This window comes from Cnephaeus nilssonii (genome assembly GCF_951640355.1).
Source record: "Cnephaeus nilssonii genome assembly, chromosome: 22".
NCBI classification, from domain to species: domain Eukaryota; kingdom Metazoa; phylum Chordata; class Mammalia; order Chiroptera; family Vespertilionidae; genus Cnephaeus; species Cnephaeus nilssonii.
The window spans coordinates 9667245-9683014 of NC_137093.1; the positions used below are offsets into that span (position 1 = coordinate 9667245).

The window sequence follows — 15770 nt, forward strand, 5'->3', positions numbered from 1 at the left end:
TAGCCCCCACAGTCAATGGTCAATTAAAGAAAAGAAAAGCATGGTAGGAGGAACATTCAACAGAATTTAATGGATGGTGCCACTTTTTTGCTTGGCACAGCTTGGGGTCATTGATTTATTATTGTTTTGAATTCTGCTTTCCCTCCAGTGTTTTATAGATCCAAATACCCTGTGACAGATTTAATACAATTTTCCCCACATGAACACCTTTCATATTAATTGTTCTCGAGGCTGTTACTGGCTAATCAATTTGAGGACTGCTGTCGCTCAAGAGAACACACAATTAAATCGTAACTCTAAAAACATTTTGGCTGACTTTAAACAGCGGTGAAGTACTACAGCCCACTTCCCACTTTTCTAAATTCTGATGTAAACCTTGACACAAAAACTCTAAACTGTGAGGGCTAATACTTGAGTTTTGAAATTCAAGCCCAGGGATCCAAAGGGATCCAGTCTGGCTTTTATTCTGTTCAGGGAGCAGGGAGGGGGGTGATGCTGAGAGAGCAGGGTGTCAGGAGGCCTGTGGAGAGAATAAAAGCCCTCCTGTCACCCTCTCCACCCACGAAGTGAAGGGGAAGAATGGGAAGGCAGGCGCGGGCTGGGATGAGGAAGTGAGGAGGAGGCAGTATCGGGCCCAGTGTCTGTTGTAGGAGCCTCTGGCAGCTCATCTGAAAGAGACAATACTGATCCCTCTGAAGGGACACGAGCATCCTGTCTTTACACCCCCACGTCCGCTGAGAAACAGGTGGTCTCCTATAACTCCCATTGGGCAACACATAGGACAAGGGGTTCAAGGGGTTCAGCTTTCCTTTCCATACTGAGGGCAGGTGACACTCACCTGAAGTGGAAACTATGAAAATGGCTTAACTCGTCCACTAATTCAAGAACAGCTCATGTTACTGCAGGAGACCTTTGTTTCACAAAGACCAGATCAGGCCTCAAAAATCTTCAACCACTAGTACAACAATGAAAATCTTATCCAATCACACTGCCCTTCACAACTACAAGAAAATTACAGTAAGAGGGCTAAAATCCAAAATCGCTCATCTGTCTTACGTTTAACTTACAGGTATGACTGCTACATTCCATGCAGCTGTTATAGAAACCAAATCAAGTATGTCTAAAAAAACACTTTGCCTAGAACACAAACACAGAACTTTTCCAAATTAAGAAAGCTGCGTGGACAGACTGGCTTTGGGTAACACACAGCTATCACTCAATGAGATCTGTCTGCTTCTCTGTAAGGGTGGATGTTACAATTTCTAAACACCGGAAGTGTCGTGAAGAGTGCGGGGAGATGGCTACTAGGCATGCACAGCTGGGGAGAGTGCACACTGGGAAACCACTCTGGAAGGCGGTTTGGCAGAACCTACATAAATTTTCAACATGCACACCCTCTGACCTAGCAATCCCTGACATCTATCCTAGAGAAACACTTGCCACATAGACACAGAAGCAAGAATAAGATTGTTCACTTCCCTAGTTAGAAAAATTGAACACTTACATGCCCAGCACACGATGGTTAAATAAATTATGATAAATATATACCATGAAATATCATGCAATTACTATGAGACAGAAGTTAGAACGTGTATTTAGTGGGGGAAATACCCAAGATGCACAATAAAGTTACAATATGAAAGCACTTTTTCATATAGTATTTTTCAGAAAATAGTACTATATACTTCTATAGGTATGTAAAGGCATATATATGTAAATGTAGGTATATAATGCCAAAGCAATGTCTTTAATACATATACATATGTAAACGCCAAGAAGAGTGTAGAATAATACACATCAAACAGGGTTTATGTTGGAGGAGGGGACTAAAGTAGATGGACGAGGGATGGTGATAAAGGCAACTTTATCAATAACTGTGCTTGAATATTTATTTGAATGTATTGTTCAGATAATTCAAATTACTTTCTAAATGCTTAAAAGTCATGAACAGTAAGTTTACGTGACCAGGGCAATCACTGTTGGTTTACTAGTACTCCAATCACCTGAAAGCACTAGGCAGGCCCTCCTTACACTCCCTTTTGGACCATTGTTTCTGGATACACTGGAGTAACGGCTGGATTTACCCTCCCACCTTAAACAACTGAAAAACCAGAAAAATGAAATAACGTGTAATAGGATTAATAATCAGAACATGAAAACAGTTGTTATAAATGTATTCCATGTGTTCAAAGGTATAGGGGATGATGCACGTGTGAAAAAGACAGAAGATATTAAAAAGACTCTAATAAAACTTCTAGAGGTGAAATGGACAATATCTGAATGAAAAATACACACCGAATAGGGCTAACAGATTACACTGTGGTGTTGGGGAAAAAACACCACACATGTAAATCCACAGCTCCAAGAAGCTCAATGAACCCCAAGCAGAAGAAACCTAAAGAACACTATACCAAGGCACGTCATCATCAAATGCCCTCAACGTCCTGTTTTCCAGAGGGTCGGTTAGCTTAAGCTTAACTTGTTTATTCAATTCTTAACAAGGTCAACCTGACGTGAGCAACCATTTTAAAATACTTTATCAGAAAAGTATTTAATATACCTTTCCTCTCTCCACTTCTTTCGTCGTCATGACAATCACTCGGGAGTTCTCTTGAAACACCATGCGCCAAAAGTCGTTCACCGTATTCTGCAGACAGCCTTGTGTGGCAATGTAACTCTTTTTGGGCTTTGAATTGTTGCACTTGGTTTCAAATTCAGGCTAGAAATTTAAGAAGAAAATGCGTCCAACAGTTGAAAGTTGCTTTCAGGACAGAAGAAAGGATGTAAAATAAAAAATATGTACGATCAGAAGACACTGTGAGGAGCTAAGTTTACCATGATAATATTTGCATTGATGTAATCGGACACAGGCTCGTTGGGGTCACCGTCATGTAGAACAACCCTGGTATGATCGACTGGAAGAAAAAGACCACAGTCACAAAAGTGCTCAGACCTCTTTAGGACAAACCTGTTCAAATCCGTTCCTTCTCAACATAGTCCAAGCTGTGTTCATTTAATGATAAAACCACATTAAAAAGTTAAATCCTGCCCTGGCTGGTTTGGCTCAATGGATAGAGTGTTGGCCTGTGGACTGAAGGGTCCCGGGTTCAGTTCCGGTCAAGGGCACATGCCCTAGTGGGGGGCATGCAGGAGGCAGCCGATCAATGATTCTCTCTCATCATTGATGTTTCTATCTCTCTCTCCCTCTCCCTTCCTCTCTGAAATCAATAAAAATATTTTTTTTTAAATTAAATCCTAAGTTAGCATTAACAATAATCTGAGCACCACACTTTGCCTTTCTTTAAGAAGAACAAAGTCACAATGCCATTTTCCTGGTTTTGATAATGTACTATGGACATATAGGATTTATCACTGCAAGTGCCATTACTGGGACCCTCGTCCAAGGCCTCTATCCTTCTGGGCCTCTTTTTCTCCCATGGTTCCCCAGGGGCTCCACCTGGCAGCATTTGGGTGCTGATGGAGCTGCGCCTTCTGAGCCAAGTGTAGGTGTGCACCCAAATCTCCAGTCACGCGAGCTAGTGGCATCAGGGGGCAGAGCGAAGAGCCCTCGAAGGAGCTTGTCTGTCCCCGGGTGAGGGAACAGAGCCTCAGAAAGGAGGTGTGCCTTTCCCAAGACCCAGGAGCCAGGTACCACAGAACAAGGACACAAGCCCAGGACCCCGAGTGCTTCTGGCCTAACACTGGGAGATCATCGCTCTTAGGCAAACAGAATTAATCCACAGAAGAAAAGAACCTCACTCAAAACCTCCTCGTGGCAATTTCGCTCAGTAATCAGCATGCAGGAACTCTGTGAATGAGGCCAGCAGTCCCTGTCGCAGTAGATTATTTTGGAAACGGCTCACAATTAAAAGAGGCTAAGGCCTTGGATCTGCTGCAAATCAAAATCTGTGAGAGTGACGATGACTGAGCAGAATACTGATACTTACAGGGCAGGATGTTTTTATATCTGTTTTTGTTTTTATTTTCTTGCCTCTGGCCCTCTTTTCGGCTATAGAGAAGTTTGCACTCCTGTTGTTGTAGTGTCTAGAGAGAAGCAAAAGTAAATATTATTATGCGTCAAAAGCTTAAAAAAAAAAAAAAAAAAGCCTGGCTTGGTTTCTGCTTTAAGGAATTTATCTCAGGAAATGTTCACAGTCCTGAGCAGTAACTCTAAGAATGCTCATGTTAACATTGTACCAACAGTGGCAAAAACACCAGAAACAACATAAATGGCCAATGGAAACAGCTGCCTAAATAATACTATTGTTCATTCATACAAAAGAGCCTTCTGCAGCCATTTAAAAGATGTTCTTGGAGACTATTTCATGCCTTGGAAAAAGAATCAGAATTAAGTGTTAAGTGAAAAGAAGCTCCACCTTGCAAAGCAGTGTCTGACGGAAGCCATATGTTTTGCACTCACACGTGAGATATGGCAGAAGGATGACACCAAACAGTAATGGGGTTCTGGGTCAGATTAGTGGGATTATGAAGGCCCTTTCTCCTACTCCTCCTTCTCCTCTTCTCTATTTTCTCACCTTTTTGTTTTTCCTTAAATTTTCTGCAATGAATAAGTATTTATAAAAGAGAAGCCTTTTAAAATAACAATTACTGAGAATGAAGAGGGTAAAGTGGGCCGAATATACGCTGACAGAAGATTAGACTTGGGTGGTGAGCACACAGCAGAGCATACAGATGCCGTATTATCAAGTTGTAGGCCTGAAATTCATGTTAGTAGCCAGTGCTACCCCAATAAATTTAATTTTTTTAAAAGAATAACAGCCAGTGGGTACTGGTGTACAGGATACAAATAACAGATGTGACCCATGTTTTCGAGGAGTTGATGACCCGCCTCCTTTTACCATTGTTTAATTCAGAGCAATCCTTACAGATGTCAGTTGTCAAATTTAAATACCAGAGAACAGAAGTGGTTTGGGGACTGGGCCACAGGCATGTGAGCTTTGTGAGCAAGGCTTTGAAGACCTCCTTTGTTAGAGCCACAGGCAGCCAGCCTGCATCTACACAGACATCCCCCCATGGTCTTCTGAGCCAGAGAGTGAAGACGAAAACTCGGGGTCCTGAGGCAAGTGGTCAGGAAGGGCACCTGTGCAGGAGAGGGAGGTGGAGACTGCCATGGGAAAGCAAGGGACTAACACAGGCAGCCACAGTGGGACTGGAACTGGCCCCATCTGAAAAGGGAATGAGCCCTAGCTGGTTTGGCTCAGTGGATAGAGTGTCGGCCTGAGGACTGAAGGGTGCTGAGTTCGATTCTGCTCAAGGGCACATGCCTGGGTTGCAGGCCCAATCCCCAGTAGGGAGTGTGCAGGAAGCAGCCGATCAATGATTCTCTTTCATCACTGACGTTTCTATCTCTCTCTCCCTCTTCTTTCCTCTCTGAAATCAATAAAAATATATTAAAAAAAAAAAGAAGAAGAAGAAGAAGAAGAGGGGATGTGGGGAAGTGGGAAGAAGGAGCAGATGCAGGACAGACAAGAGGGTGGATAAGCCAGGCTGAAGCATTTTCAAGGGGTAGGTTTCATTCTCAAAATGACAGAAAGTGCCTCTTCAGAGGACCGTTAGTTTCAAACAAACCTAATCTGTAACAGGAAATCATGAAAGTGAAAGGGCAAATCAAGAAAGTGGAAGGCAGACTAAAAAGAAGAGGAAAAATATATATAATTTATATATATTATGTATATACATACTTTATATACATGTTATATATATATAATTTTATACATATTATAAATATATATGCTTTATATATACATAGTACAAATAAATGCCAAAATGGTTACCCCTTAAAGATTTATACAGAAGTGCCAGAGGCAACATTTCATAACACAGCAGCCCTGTTATTTCCATCTCATTTGTCTGAATTTCACAGACAGGTATGAAAGTCAGGAGTTTAAATTGCTATTTAACTCTCACTTTCAAAATGCAATATTCAGCCGTGACACCGGGCAAATAACAAAAGTGTTTAGCTAGCTGGAACCTGGACGGAAGTAAAATACAATGTGAGCAGAACTGAGCCGAAACCGGTTTGGCTCAGTGGATAGAGCGTCGGCCTGCAGACTCAAGGGTCCCGTGTTCGATTCCGGTCAGGGGCATGTGCCTTGGTTGCAGGCACATCCCCAGTGGGGGGTGTGCAGGAGGCAGCTGATCGATGTTTCTCTCTCATCGATGTTTCTAACTCTCTACCCCTCTCTCTTCCTCTCTGTAAAAAATCAATAAAATATTTAAAAAAAAAATGTGAGCAGAACTGTGACAATGAAACGGCTATTCAAAAATTTTAAATGAGTGCAGATTAATTAAAGCCATCTGCCGTCTTCAAGCCAGCATTTCCTCTGAACAGTGAGCCAGTCTTACTGAGCAGTATTCGCTGTGTTATTAGGAAGGAGGTTCAATCTTGATTTTTGAACATTAAGGTGAAGTTCAAAAAATCCAAATACTATGAACTGACTCAATCGCTTAAAAATCAACAAAGAAAAATACCTCCAACAAAAGCTAAATGAATTTGACAGTAAAGCAAAGACTATTCACTTAGGAAACAAACTTCACGTGACACGTCACTGGCGGAGGGCACGTGGCCAGAGCAGTCTCTACAAAAGGTCTTCATCCAGGCCCTCCCTGTTTAATCACCTTCCCTCTCTCCCTCTGCCTTCAAGGTCAAGTGCAAGCTTTTGAGAACAACTCACGAGGCCTTCTCTTCTGAGCCCATGGAGGCCTGCCTCTACCCTCAGCTTTGACTTCACCAAGTTACTGGGGTGTCTGTATCTCCATTTCCTCAAGTGTGAAGTGAGGATAATCCTAATTCCCTACCCCAAACAGCTGGTGTAAGAGTTACATGAGATTACTTTGTGAAGTGCAAAAATGGGCCTGGCATACAAAGAAGCACATAAGCCCGGTCAGTGTGGCTCAGTGGTTGAGCATCCACCCCTGAACCAAGAAGTCAAGGTTCAATTCCCAGTCTGGGCACATGTCCGGGTTGCAGGCTCAATCTCCAGTAGGGGGCATGCAGGAGGCAGCCGATGGATGATGTTTCTATCTCATCAATGTTTCTATCTCTCTATCCCTCTCCCTTCCTCTCTCTCTAAAAATCAGTATTTTTTTTTAAAAGCACATCCCTAGCTGATTTGGCTCAGTGGATAGAGCGTCGGTCTGAGGACCCAAAGGGCCCAGGATTCGATTCTAGTCAAGGGCACATACCTCAATTGCAGGCTCCTCCCCAGCCCAGGGCCCTGGTCGGGGTTCGTGCAGAAGGTTACCAATCGATGTGTTTTTCTCACATCAATATCTCTGTCTTTCCCCCTCTCTTCCACTCTCTCTAAAAATCAATGGAGCCCTGGCCGGTTTGACTCAGTGGATAAAGCATCAGCCTGCGGACTAAAGGGTCCTGGGTTCAATTCCAGTCAGGGCACATGCCCGGGTTGCGGGCTCGATCCCCAGTGGGGGCGTGCGGAAAGCAGCCAGACAATGATTCTTTCTCATCATTGATGTTTCGCTCTCTCTCTCCCTCTCCCTTCCTCTCTGAAATCAATAAAAATACTTTTAAATAAAATAAAACAAAATAAATCAATGGGTGAGGATTAAAAAAAAAGAAGAAAAAAAAGGAAAGGACAGGCAGAGCCCCTGTCCCAAGCACAGTCAGGTGCTACCTGGCAGCTGTCTGTGATTAATAATGACTAGCAATGTGTCTCCCCCAGCTCATTCCTCAGTGCCCATTAGCCCATTCTCATCTGTGCCCTTGCCTGAACACATTTCATTTCCCACGGAGAAAGGCTGTCATCCATCTACAGCAAGGCTGACAATAAAAAGAACTCAGAAGTTGTGAGTTTCCTCGCTCTGCTCTCAGAGGCTCCAACAGCCATGAGATCATCAGCATCCCCTGCTGAGGGTGCTGCCTCCCCAGCACCAGGCTGAGGGCCGGAAGAGGCAGACGAGGGTCCAGCAAGCCCTGCCACCAGAGGTTACATTCCTTTCCCGGTTTATCTTCCACAACCTCCTTCTCACCAGCAGCCCCTGGGGCACCAAAAGCTGAGAAGGACCTGTCAAGCTAAATGTCACTGTGTCTCCATCAAAGATAAGGCTGGGACAGGAGCAAAAAAGGCCTGTGTAAAGCTGAGACACAAGCTCCAGACACCCTGTTTTCCCCAGCAATACAGCTCAGGGGTTCGCACCAAAGATGAACCCTCAAAAGGGCCCGAGGCTAGTTCCAGTCACCTGATTGCATGAGTCAAAGCAGATCTGGAGACAATGGATTGCATCAAACTATTAAACCTTAAAAGGCATCAAGAGTCAAGACCCTAATCCAGTTGTACATATGGGAGATCCCAGCAGCACGACTGCCTGTGGATGGGACAAGTACTCACTGGGCAGAGCCATCCCCTACATTTAGGGCCAGTGAACAGCCCTGCTCCCCACCCGTGGCTCCCAAAATGCCAGTAGGGGCTCCCCCAGTCACTGCAATGACCAAAAAGAGACCCCTACAGTCCTGGCTGGTTTGGCTCAGTGGATAGTGTTGGCCCACAGACTGAAGGGGCCCAGGTTCGATTCATGTCAAGGGCAAATGCCTCCGTTGCAGGTTCAATCCCCAGCCCTGGTTGGGGCTTGTGTGGGAGGCAAACTAATCAACGTGTTTCTCTCACATCAATGTTCTCTCTCTCTCTCTCCCTCCCTTCCACTCTCTCTAAAAATCAATGGGAAATATCCTTGGATGAGGATTAACAAAAAAGTAAATAAAAATACATAAGTAAAGAGGGAAGGCGGAAAGAAGAAATGGAGGGCACAGCACAAGTCCACTCGATGAGGAAGACAGGATAATGGCAGAGGCAGCAAGTAGGAGGTCCTTTAAAGGCAAAGGAAAAAAGTGGAGATGTGAAAGCACCTTTGGTCTTAAATTCTCTGCAAAGATGCCAAGGAGAGCCAGCAAATAAAAACAATTCTAAAGAGAAAAACATGACACTGGAGGGGCTGAGAGCAGAGAGAGATCAAAGGAAATAAAGGCATTTCTCTAGAACGAAGCTTTTGGACTAAAACCTCTAACTGCTGCAACGTTCTGCCCACAGGAAGGCAGCAGCCCTTCTCTGAGCTCCCGGGAGCCCGGTCTAGATGGAAAATCCGGGGCACAGCTCACGCCCGCCCTCCTGGAGTATTTTAAGCCCGAGGCTGCAGCCTGGCTGGGACTGTTGTTCACTGTGGCACCGATTAGTCACAAGGGGAAGATTTTCCACTAGGGATCACCAGAAAGAATGATTATTCTAGACACAGCTTTGGGGTGCACTTAAAGTCTTGTTTCCATACAACCTAACCATCTCGAAGGAGAAATTACAGCTCCCCTGAGCAGGATGTGATCACTTTTAAAGAAATCAAACTGGACTGTGGGCTTGGAGACAGGCGCAAGCTCCTCCTGAAGATGCACCAGTCGGCTGAGCTGCTGGTGGGATCAGGACATCTGTGCGGCTGTCAGTGAAACGACTGTAATGCCTGTGCAAACTGCAAACAGCTTCGGACCATGACAGAGGAGAAGGGCTTGCATAACCCAAAGAAGGCTGCGCTTTAGAGACAAATCAAATTGCTAACGAAACAAGCTTTAAAGTGTGTGTGTGGGGGAAGAGGGGTAACTCCACTTAAAAAGTGTTGTGAGGGGTTTGTATGTGTGATGTGTGTGTATTGTGTTTGTATGGTGTTTTTTTTAAGATTTTTTAAAATATATTTTTATTGATTTCAGAGAGAGAAACAAACATCAATGATGAGAGAGAATCATTGATCGGCTGCCTCCTGCATGCCCCACCCTGAGGATCGAGCCCGCAACCGGGCATGTGCCCTGACCAGGACTCAAACCGTGACCTCCTGATTCACAGGTCGATGCTCAACCACTGAGCCACGCTGACTAGCCTAAATATGTTTTTATTGATTTGAGAGAGAGAGGGAGAAAGAGAGAAACATCGAAGTAGAGAGGAACATCTATCAGCTGCCTCCCGCACACACGCACCCCAACCAGGGACCAAGCCCAAAACCCAGGTTTGTGTCCTGACCAGGAATTGAACTGGCAACCTTTCAGTGTATGGGACAATGCTCAACCAAACTGAGCACTCCAGTTGAGGCTATTCAAATCTATTTCATATACATTCAAAAATTTTTCATAATCAAGTGGGAGAAAAAGCACTTCCCAATTCAAACAAACTACGTGTGTGTGTGAAGCAAGAAAATGTAAATAGTAGCTGATAGGTATTAATATTAAGGAATTACTATTAATAGTTTTGGATGTGATGATATTCTGGTTATAATTTTTTGGAATGAAAGTTAAAGATGAAATGACATCTGGGATTTGCAATAACCAGAGCTGGGGGAGTGAATGGTGTTGTTAAAAAAGATTAGCAATTGCCCTGGCTGGTGTTGCTCAGTTGGTTGGGCATCATTCTATGCACCCAAAGATTGCTGGCTCCATTCCCGGTCAAGGCACACACTCGATCCCCAGTAGGGGGCGTGGAGGAGGCAGCCAATAGATGTTTCTATCTCACATTGATGTTTCTCTCTCAAATAGATGTTTGTTTCTCTCTCTCTCTCTTCTTCTCTCTCTAAAAATCAATGTTTAAAAATCGTTAAGAAAAAAAAGATTGGCAATTGCTAATGCTAGGCGATTAGTATATTGCTGTTCTATATTCTCTCTGCTTTTGTATATATTTGAAATATTACATAATAAACTTTTGAAAAATTGTTCTTTTTCATTCAAATTCTGATGTAAGGTTTCTAAAATTTTTGTAGTTCTCCGTCTTTTTTTTTTTTTTAATATATTTTATTGATTTTTTTACAGAGAGGAAGGAAGAGGGATAGAGAGTTAGAAACATCGATGGGAGAGAAACATCGATCAGCTGCCTCCTGCACACCCCCCACTGGAGATGTGCCCACAACCAAGGTACATGCCCTTGACCGGAATTGAACCCGGGACCCTTCAGTCCACAGGCCGACGCTCTATCCACTGAGCCAAACCGGTTTCGGCTGTAGTTATCCATCTTATCTCATGAGGCTTTAGAGACATTAAATGAAATGAAGTAAATGTAATTAGATGAATGTTGAAATGCTGTCTTTTATTATGGAGGTTGGCAGGACAGAATAATGAAAAGAGCGAGCTTGATATTCTACAATTCTGACTTATTAAGTTTATCATCACTTCTCCAGTGATGCTTTTCATCACTGTCTTCCCTCTCTCAGCTCCTTAAAGATGGAAGCCCTGACAATCTTGTTTGCCATGGTATCCTCAGTGACTAAGCCAATGCCTGGTAGAAAAGAATAAACTTGAGGTCAAGTCTCTGTTCACAATGTTGAACAAGAACTGTGAGTGTTCTATTCTGTACCCACCCTCACTGCCTCAATTCCATCAATATCTGTGGGAAGACAATTTACTTAACCTCCCTGAGCCTCAGGCTCCTCGTCTGTAAAACAGAAATATCTCAACAAGTTGATCGTACACACTGTGACTAAAATGGCTTTATTTGGCCATTCATTCATTCATTCATTCATTCCACAAATATTTGTAAATTCTAAAAGTCCTACAAAATTATGGAATAATGGACTATATGGAGTGTCTGCTGTGTGCCAGGCGGTGTGACACACACTAAGGATAACTATGAAGGTGAATATGGCACAATCCTTGATTTTGAGGAAGTGTTCTGTCAAGTGGATGAGAAGAGAGAGGTTGAGATGACAACGTGAACTGGTAAGGGACATACCAGAGTACAACAGGAACACTGTGCATTCCCACTGGGGAACATTCTCCTACCCGAGTTGGTTTAAGGAAAGAAATCAGTTCACTTCACTTGCCAGCATTATAAATGTCAACACCCAAATGAAAGCCAACATGGGCATTTCTCTTACTCGGTCACTGCACTGAGGCTTACATATTCTTTCTGAAGACCCCAGCCAATGCTGGAAACCTTCCAAAGAAGTCAGATCCCTTTGTCTGGATTTCTGCCAGCAAACAAAAGGAGTCAAATAGAGCTACTGGCCCGTCCATTTCATATTAACTGCCAACTCCCTCCCCAGAACACAATACCCTTCTGTTTCAAAGAAGCCCCTCAGCAACTCATTCCATGTCAATCAATGGCCGAACTAGGACACAGATTCATGTCTTTCAGATCCAATTGCAAACACAAGACCAACTTCTTGTCTACTAAAAATAGGACGTATTCACTTATGTTAAAAATATATATTTTTTAATAACTTACCTCAAATTCTTCCCAAAAGCCTTGTTTGACTTTATCTGTGGTCTCTGCTAATTTGCTTAGTTCTCGAACCCGGCTCTCTATTTCAGCAGCATTGATACGAGTTGTGTTGAGGGGCTAATCAAATTCAGCCGTTGGTGTGAAATGAAGAAAGTATTACAGAAAAAAGTGTTAATGCAAAAAAACAAAACATAACAGAGATGTCTGTTTTGATATTCATGAAGGCAAGGACAGGAAGTTCACAGGACATTGTAATTCTCAAGCATTTTCAAATACAGTTTCACTTTCTTTTCTGTTCTGTCAGGAAATAAATGTTTCTCCAATCTCCACACACACTTTACTCTGCTGATATAAATTCAATCTGCTTTTTGTTCTAAATAGACCAAAATATTAGAGAGGTAAAATAATTTGCCACTAAGTGATAAGAGTAAACTTAGAAATAGCAATAATTCCAAAATGACTATGCACCTACAGTGAAAGGTACATATGGAGATAGTCATGGAAATGATGTATCTGGAATTTCTTCCCAAATACCACAGGAGGAGGACCATGAGTGGAGTAAAAAATGAAGTAGGATTTGATGCGATGATCATAACTGAAGCTGGGTGATGGGCACATAGAGGTTGGGGATACCATTCTACTTCTATATATTTGGAATATCCTACACATTAGGATTTTTCAGCTCTGTAAGGAGATGGCACTTTAGCTTTCTAACACGCTCACCTGCTTGAGTTGTAGAACTGTGCCCAATGTTTCTACCATGGGATTCTTCTTATAATGCTCCACGAGATCGGTCAAAGAGTCAAACCGCTCTCCTCCACCGACATCATATTTCAGTTCCTTGCAACACAAAAAAAATGATGTTTATTACCTCTACGTTAAATTACTGTTTTCCCAACTGAAGTCCAAAGAGGAACTCCCCACCGCCCCCAGTAATGGAAAGATCAGACAACTGGGTAACAGCAAGGAAAGGACGCAACAAGAAGGACGAAAATGAAATGACTGACCAAGAGTCTACTGTGAGGTATGAGAAGGAATAAGTATCCAACATCAAGTAGGCCACAAGAAAGTTTCTCCTTCATAAGTTAACTAAATAGTGGCTTTTTTTAATGTTTTCATTGATTTCAGAGAGAGAGAGAGAGAGAGAGAGAGGAAGAGAGAGAGAGGAAGAGAGAGGTAGAAACATCAATGATGAGAGAGAATCATTGATCGGCTGCCCCCTGGGGACCAGTGCTCAACCACTGAGCCACACCGGCTGGGCTAACTAAATAGTGTTAAAAAATGAAAAATAGTATTCTTTACTCTGTACTTATACTCTAGCCTGATGAATAGAAGGTAAATAACTATTTCTCTCTGAAACACAACAAACTCCAAGGCTGGTGGAGGCATGACTTAAATTGCCAGAGAGAGACTGGAAATAAATGATTTAGCAAAGTTTGAAATAAAAAAATTATAATTACTAAAAGTGTAGAAGCCCTTGACTAAGTGAGCAAGAAAATCTGACTTTGGAAGTAATGGTATCTGTTTTCTCCAAGTAGAACAATCACCAAAGACAAGAGTTGGCAAACAGACCCAAGTTCAACTGAGGCTTTACCTGACAGCGGATCATGACATGGGTCACTTTGGACTTGCCATCATTGCTCTCCCCCTTGTCATCACCAGTTCGGACCGAGAGAACAAAATCTCCAGGGTGGCTCTGGCTCTCTCGTACCAGAAAGCTACCGTGTTTTCCTTTCTCAGTTAATAACTTCTCTGCTTCTTTCCCGGAGAGGTGTCCATGAAACCACCTAAGTATTTTAAAATTAAAATAAATTGAGTTCTGCCATGAAATTACAATACTCTTTCACAAAACTACCATATACAGTCAGCTCTCCTAAACACAATTTAAAAACAAACACATTTTTCCAAGAGATGGAGCGATAGTACGTTAAGACAGAATTTGCAACCCAACAAGCAGGAAGGATGACAAAGCTGTCAAGAATGACCATTAGCCCGGCTAGCATGGCTCAGCGGTTGAGCATCGACCTATGAACCAGGAGGTCATGGCTTGATTCCCGGTCAGGGCACATGCCCGGGTTGCAGGCTCCATCCTGGTAGGAAATATGTGGGAAGTAGCTGATCAATGATTCTCTCTCATCATTGATGTTTCTCTCTCTCTCTCTCTCTCTCTCTCTCTCTCTTTCTCTCTCTCTCTCTCTCTCTCTCTGTCTCCTACCTCTCTGAAATCAATAAAAATATATTTTTTTAAAAAAGGAATGACCATTAAACTTATTCAATGAGCCCCCAGCCATTTGACGATAAATGTCCTCAACCTTTCCTTTCTCTTTTACATCTCCCACCTTTTAAAAATATATTTTGTCAGTTCTCCATACCCAGCATTAAAAGGACCAACTACTTAATCACAGCCTTTTAGAGAAATTATAATAGAAAGTTATAGTAGAGACAGAGAATGGTATAAATGTTTGCCCATATAAAAAGAAAAGAATTGTATAAAAATAACGAAAAATAAATTTTTAGATAAAAAATAAAGTAAATGTTTGCCCTTGCTCTGGTATATGAACAGTATGCAAAAAAATATCTTCATTTTAAGTTCATTCAAGCATTTCAAATTTTTCCATATTTACAACCTATACTTGCACAGCCTCCGAGTTTGCTAGCAACATCTTTGGCTTTTATGCTGGGTTATCATTTCAAACTGTAATGCATATAAGACCTAAAGGGGTCAGGGGTCTTGCTTAAAAATGTGAATTCCCATTGCTCACAACCAGAGATACCAATGCACTTGTATCTGCATTTGCAAGCAGCACACCAGAGTCCTAACATAGGCCATTCGAGGACAGACGCTGAGATACTATAGAAAAGCGTAACATAGTCATGTTTATAAGGTGGCTTTTTCCCTCAGGATCTTGGGAAGAAAACAAGTACTACGCTAACAGATGATGCTAATGGCTCATCATTAAAGGAATATACTTTGAGCTATTTTTCATCCACCCTCAATTGAACAGAGTAAAATTTATAAGTAAACTGCACAGGGTTGGCGGGCAGCCTTTTGCTGGAAGCTGCAGTCACAGCTGGAGAAACAAATTATCAGCATATAATAGCATTGACATGGAGGTACAGGTCGAAGCTACAGAATACACAAACCTAATTAAGAGACCCTGAATTTGTACTGAGTCAGAGGAGATGGGAATGTAGAAAACCAATAAAATCAATACAAATTAAGTCAAGCCCCAGTTTACATGAGCCCAGTTCCAACACAGCGGGGGGGGGGGGGGGGCTCTGAAATAATACATTCCCGCTAAGCAAGGTCATTCTCACACATCTGTGGGTGCAACAGAAAGGAGCTGCTGAGAAATCGGACCCTCGGAGTTCTCAGCTCTCCCACTTCTGAGCTTAAACTGACATCTGTTGGTGATATTGCTGCATGACTGGTCAGCAGCTACTACCGAGAACTGCTGCAACTTTGGTGTCGCTATTATCGTTTGTTTTCCTCTCATAACTCTCAAAGATTACCAGTTCCATAATCTTAAAATTACTGCACGTACTAAG

General features: G+C 42.6%; 1 protein-coding gene across 1 annotated transcript in view; it reads right to left on the bottom strand.

Annotated features, from left to right (window-relative positions):
• PTPN11 (protein tyrosine phosphatase non-receptor type 11) overlaps positions 1–15770 on the bottom strand; it is a 57382-nt gene that overhangs the window by 19909 nt on the left and 21703 nt on the right. Inside the window, exons 4-9 of the mRNA XM_079762976.1 lie at positions 13816–14008; positions 12945–13061; positions 12225–12338; positions 3948–4044; positions 2836–2915; positions 2561–2719 (exon numbers count right to left, since the gene is read on the bottom strand). Coding sequence (XP_079619102.1) covers positions 2561–2719; positions 2836–2915; positions 3948–4044; positions 12225–12338; positions 12945–13061; positions 13816–14008 — 760 coding nt within the window. The remainder of the gene's footprint in view (positions 1–2560; positions 2720–2835; positions 2916–3947; positions 4045–12224; positions 12339–12944; positions 13062–13815; positions 14009–15770) is intronic.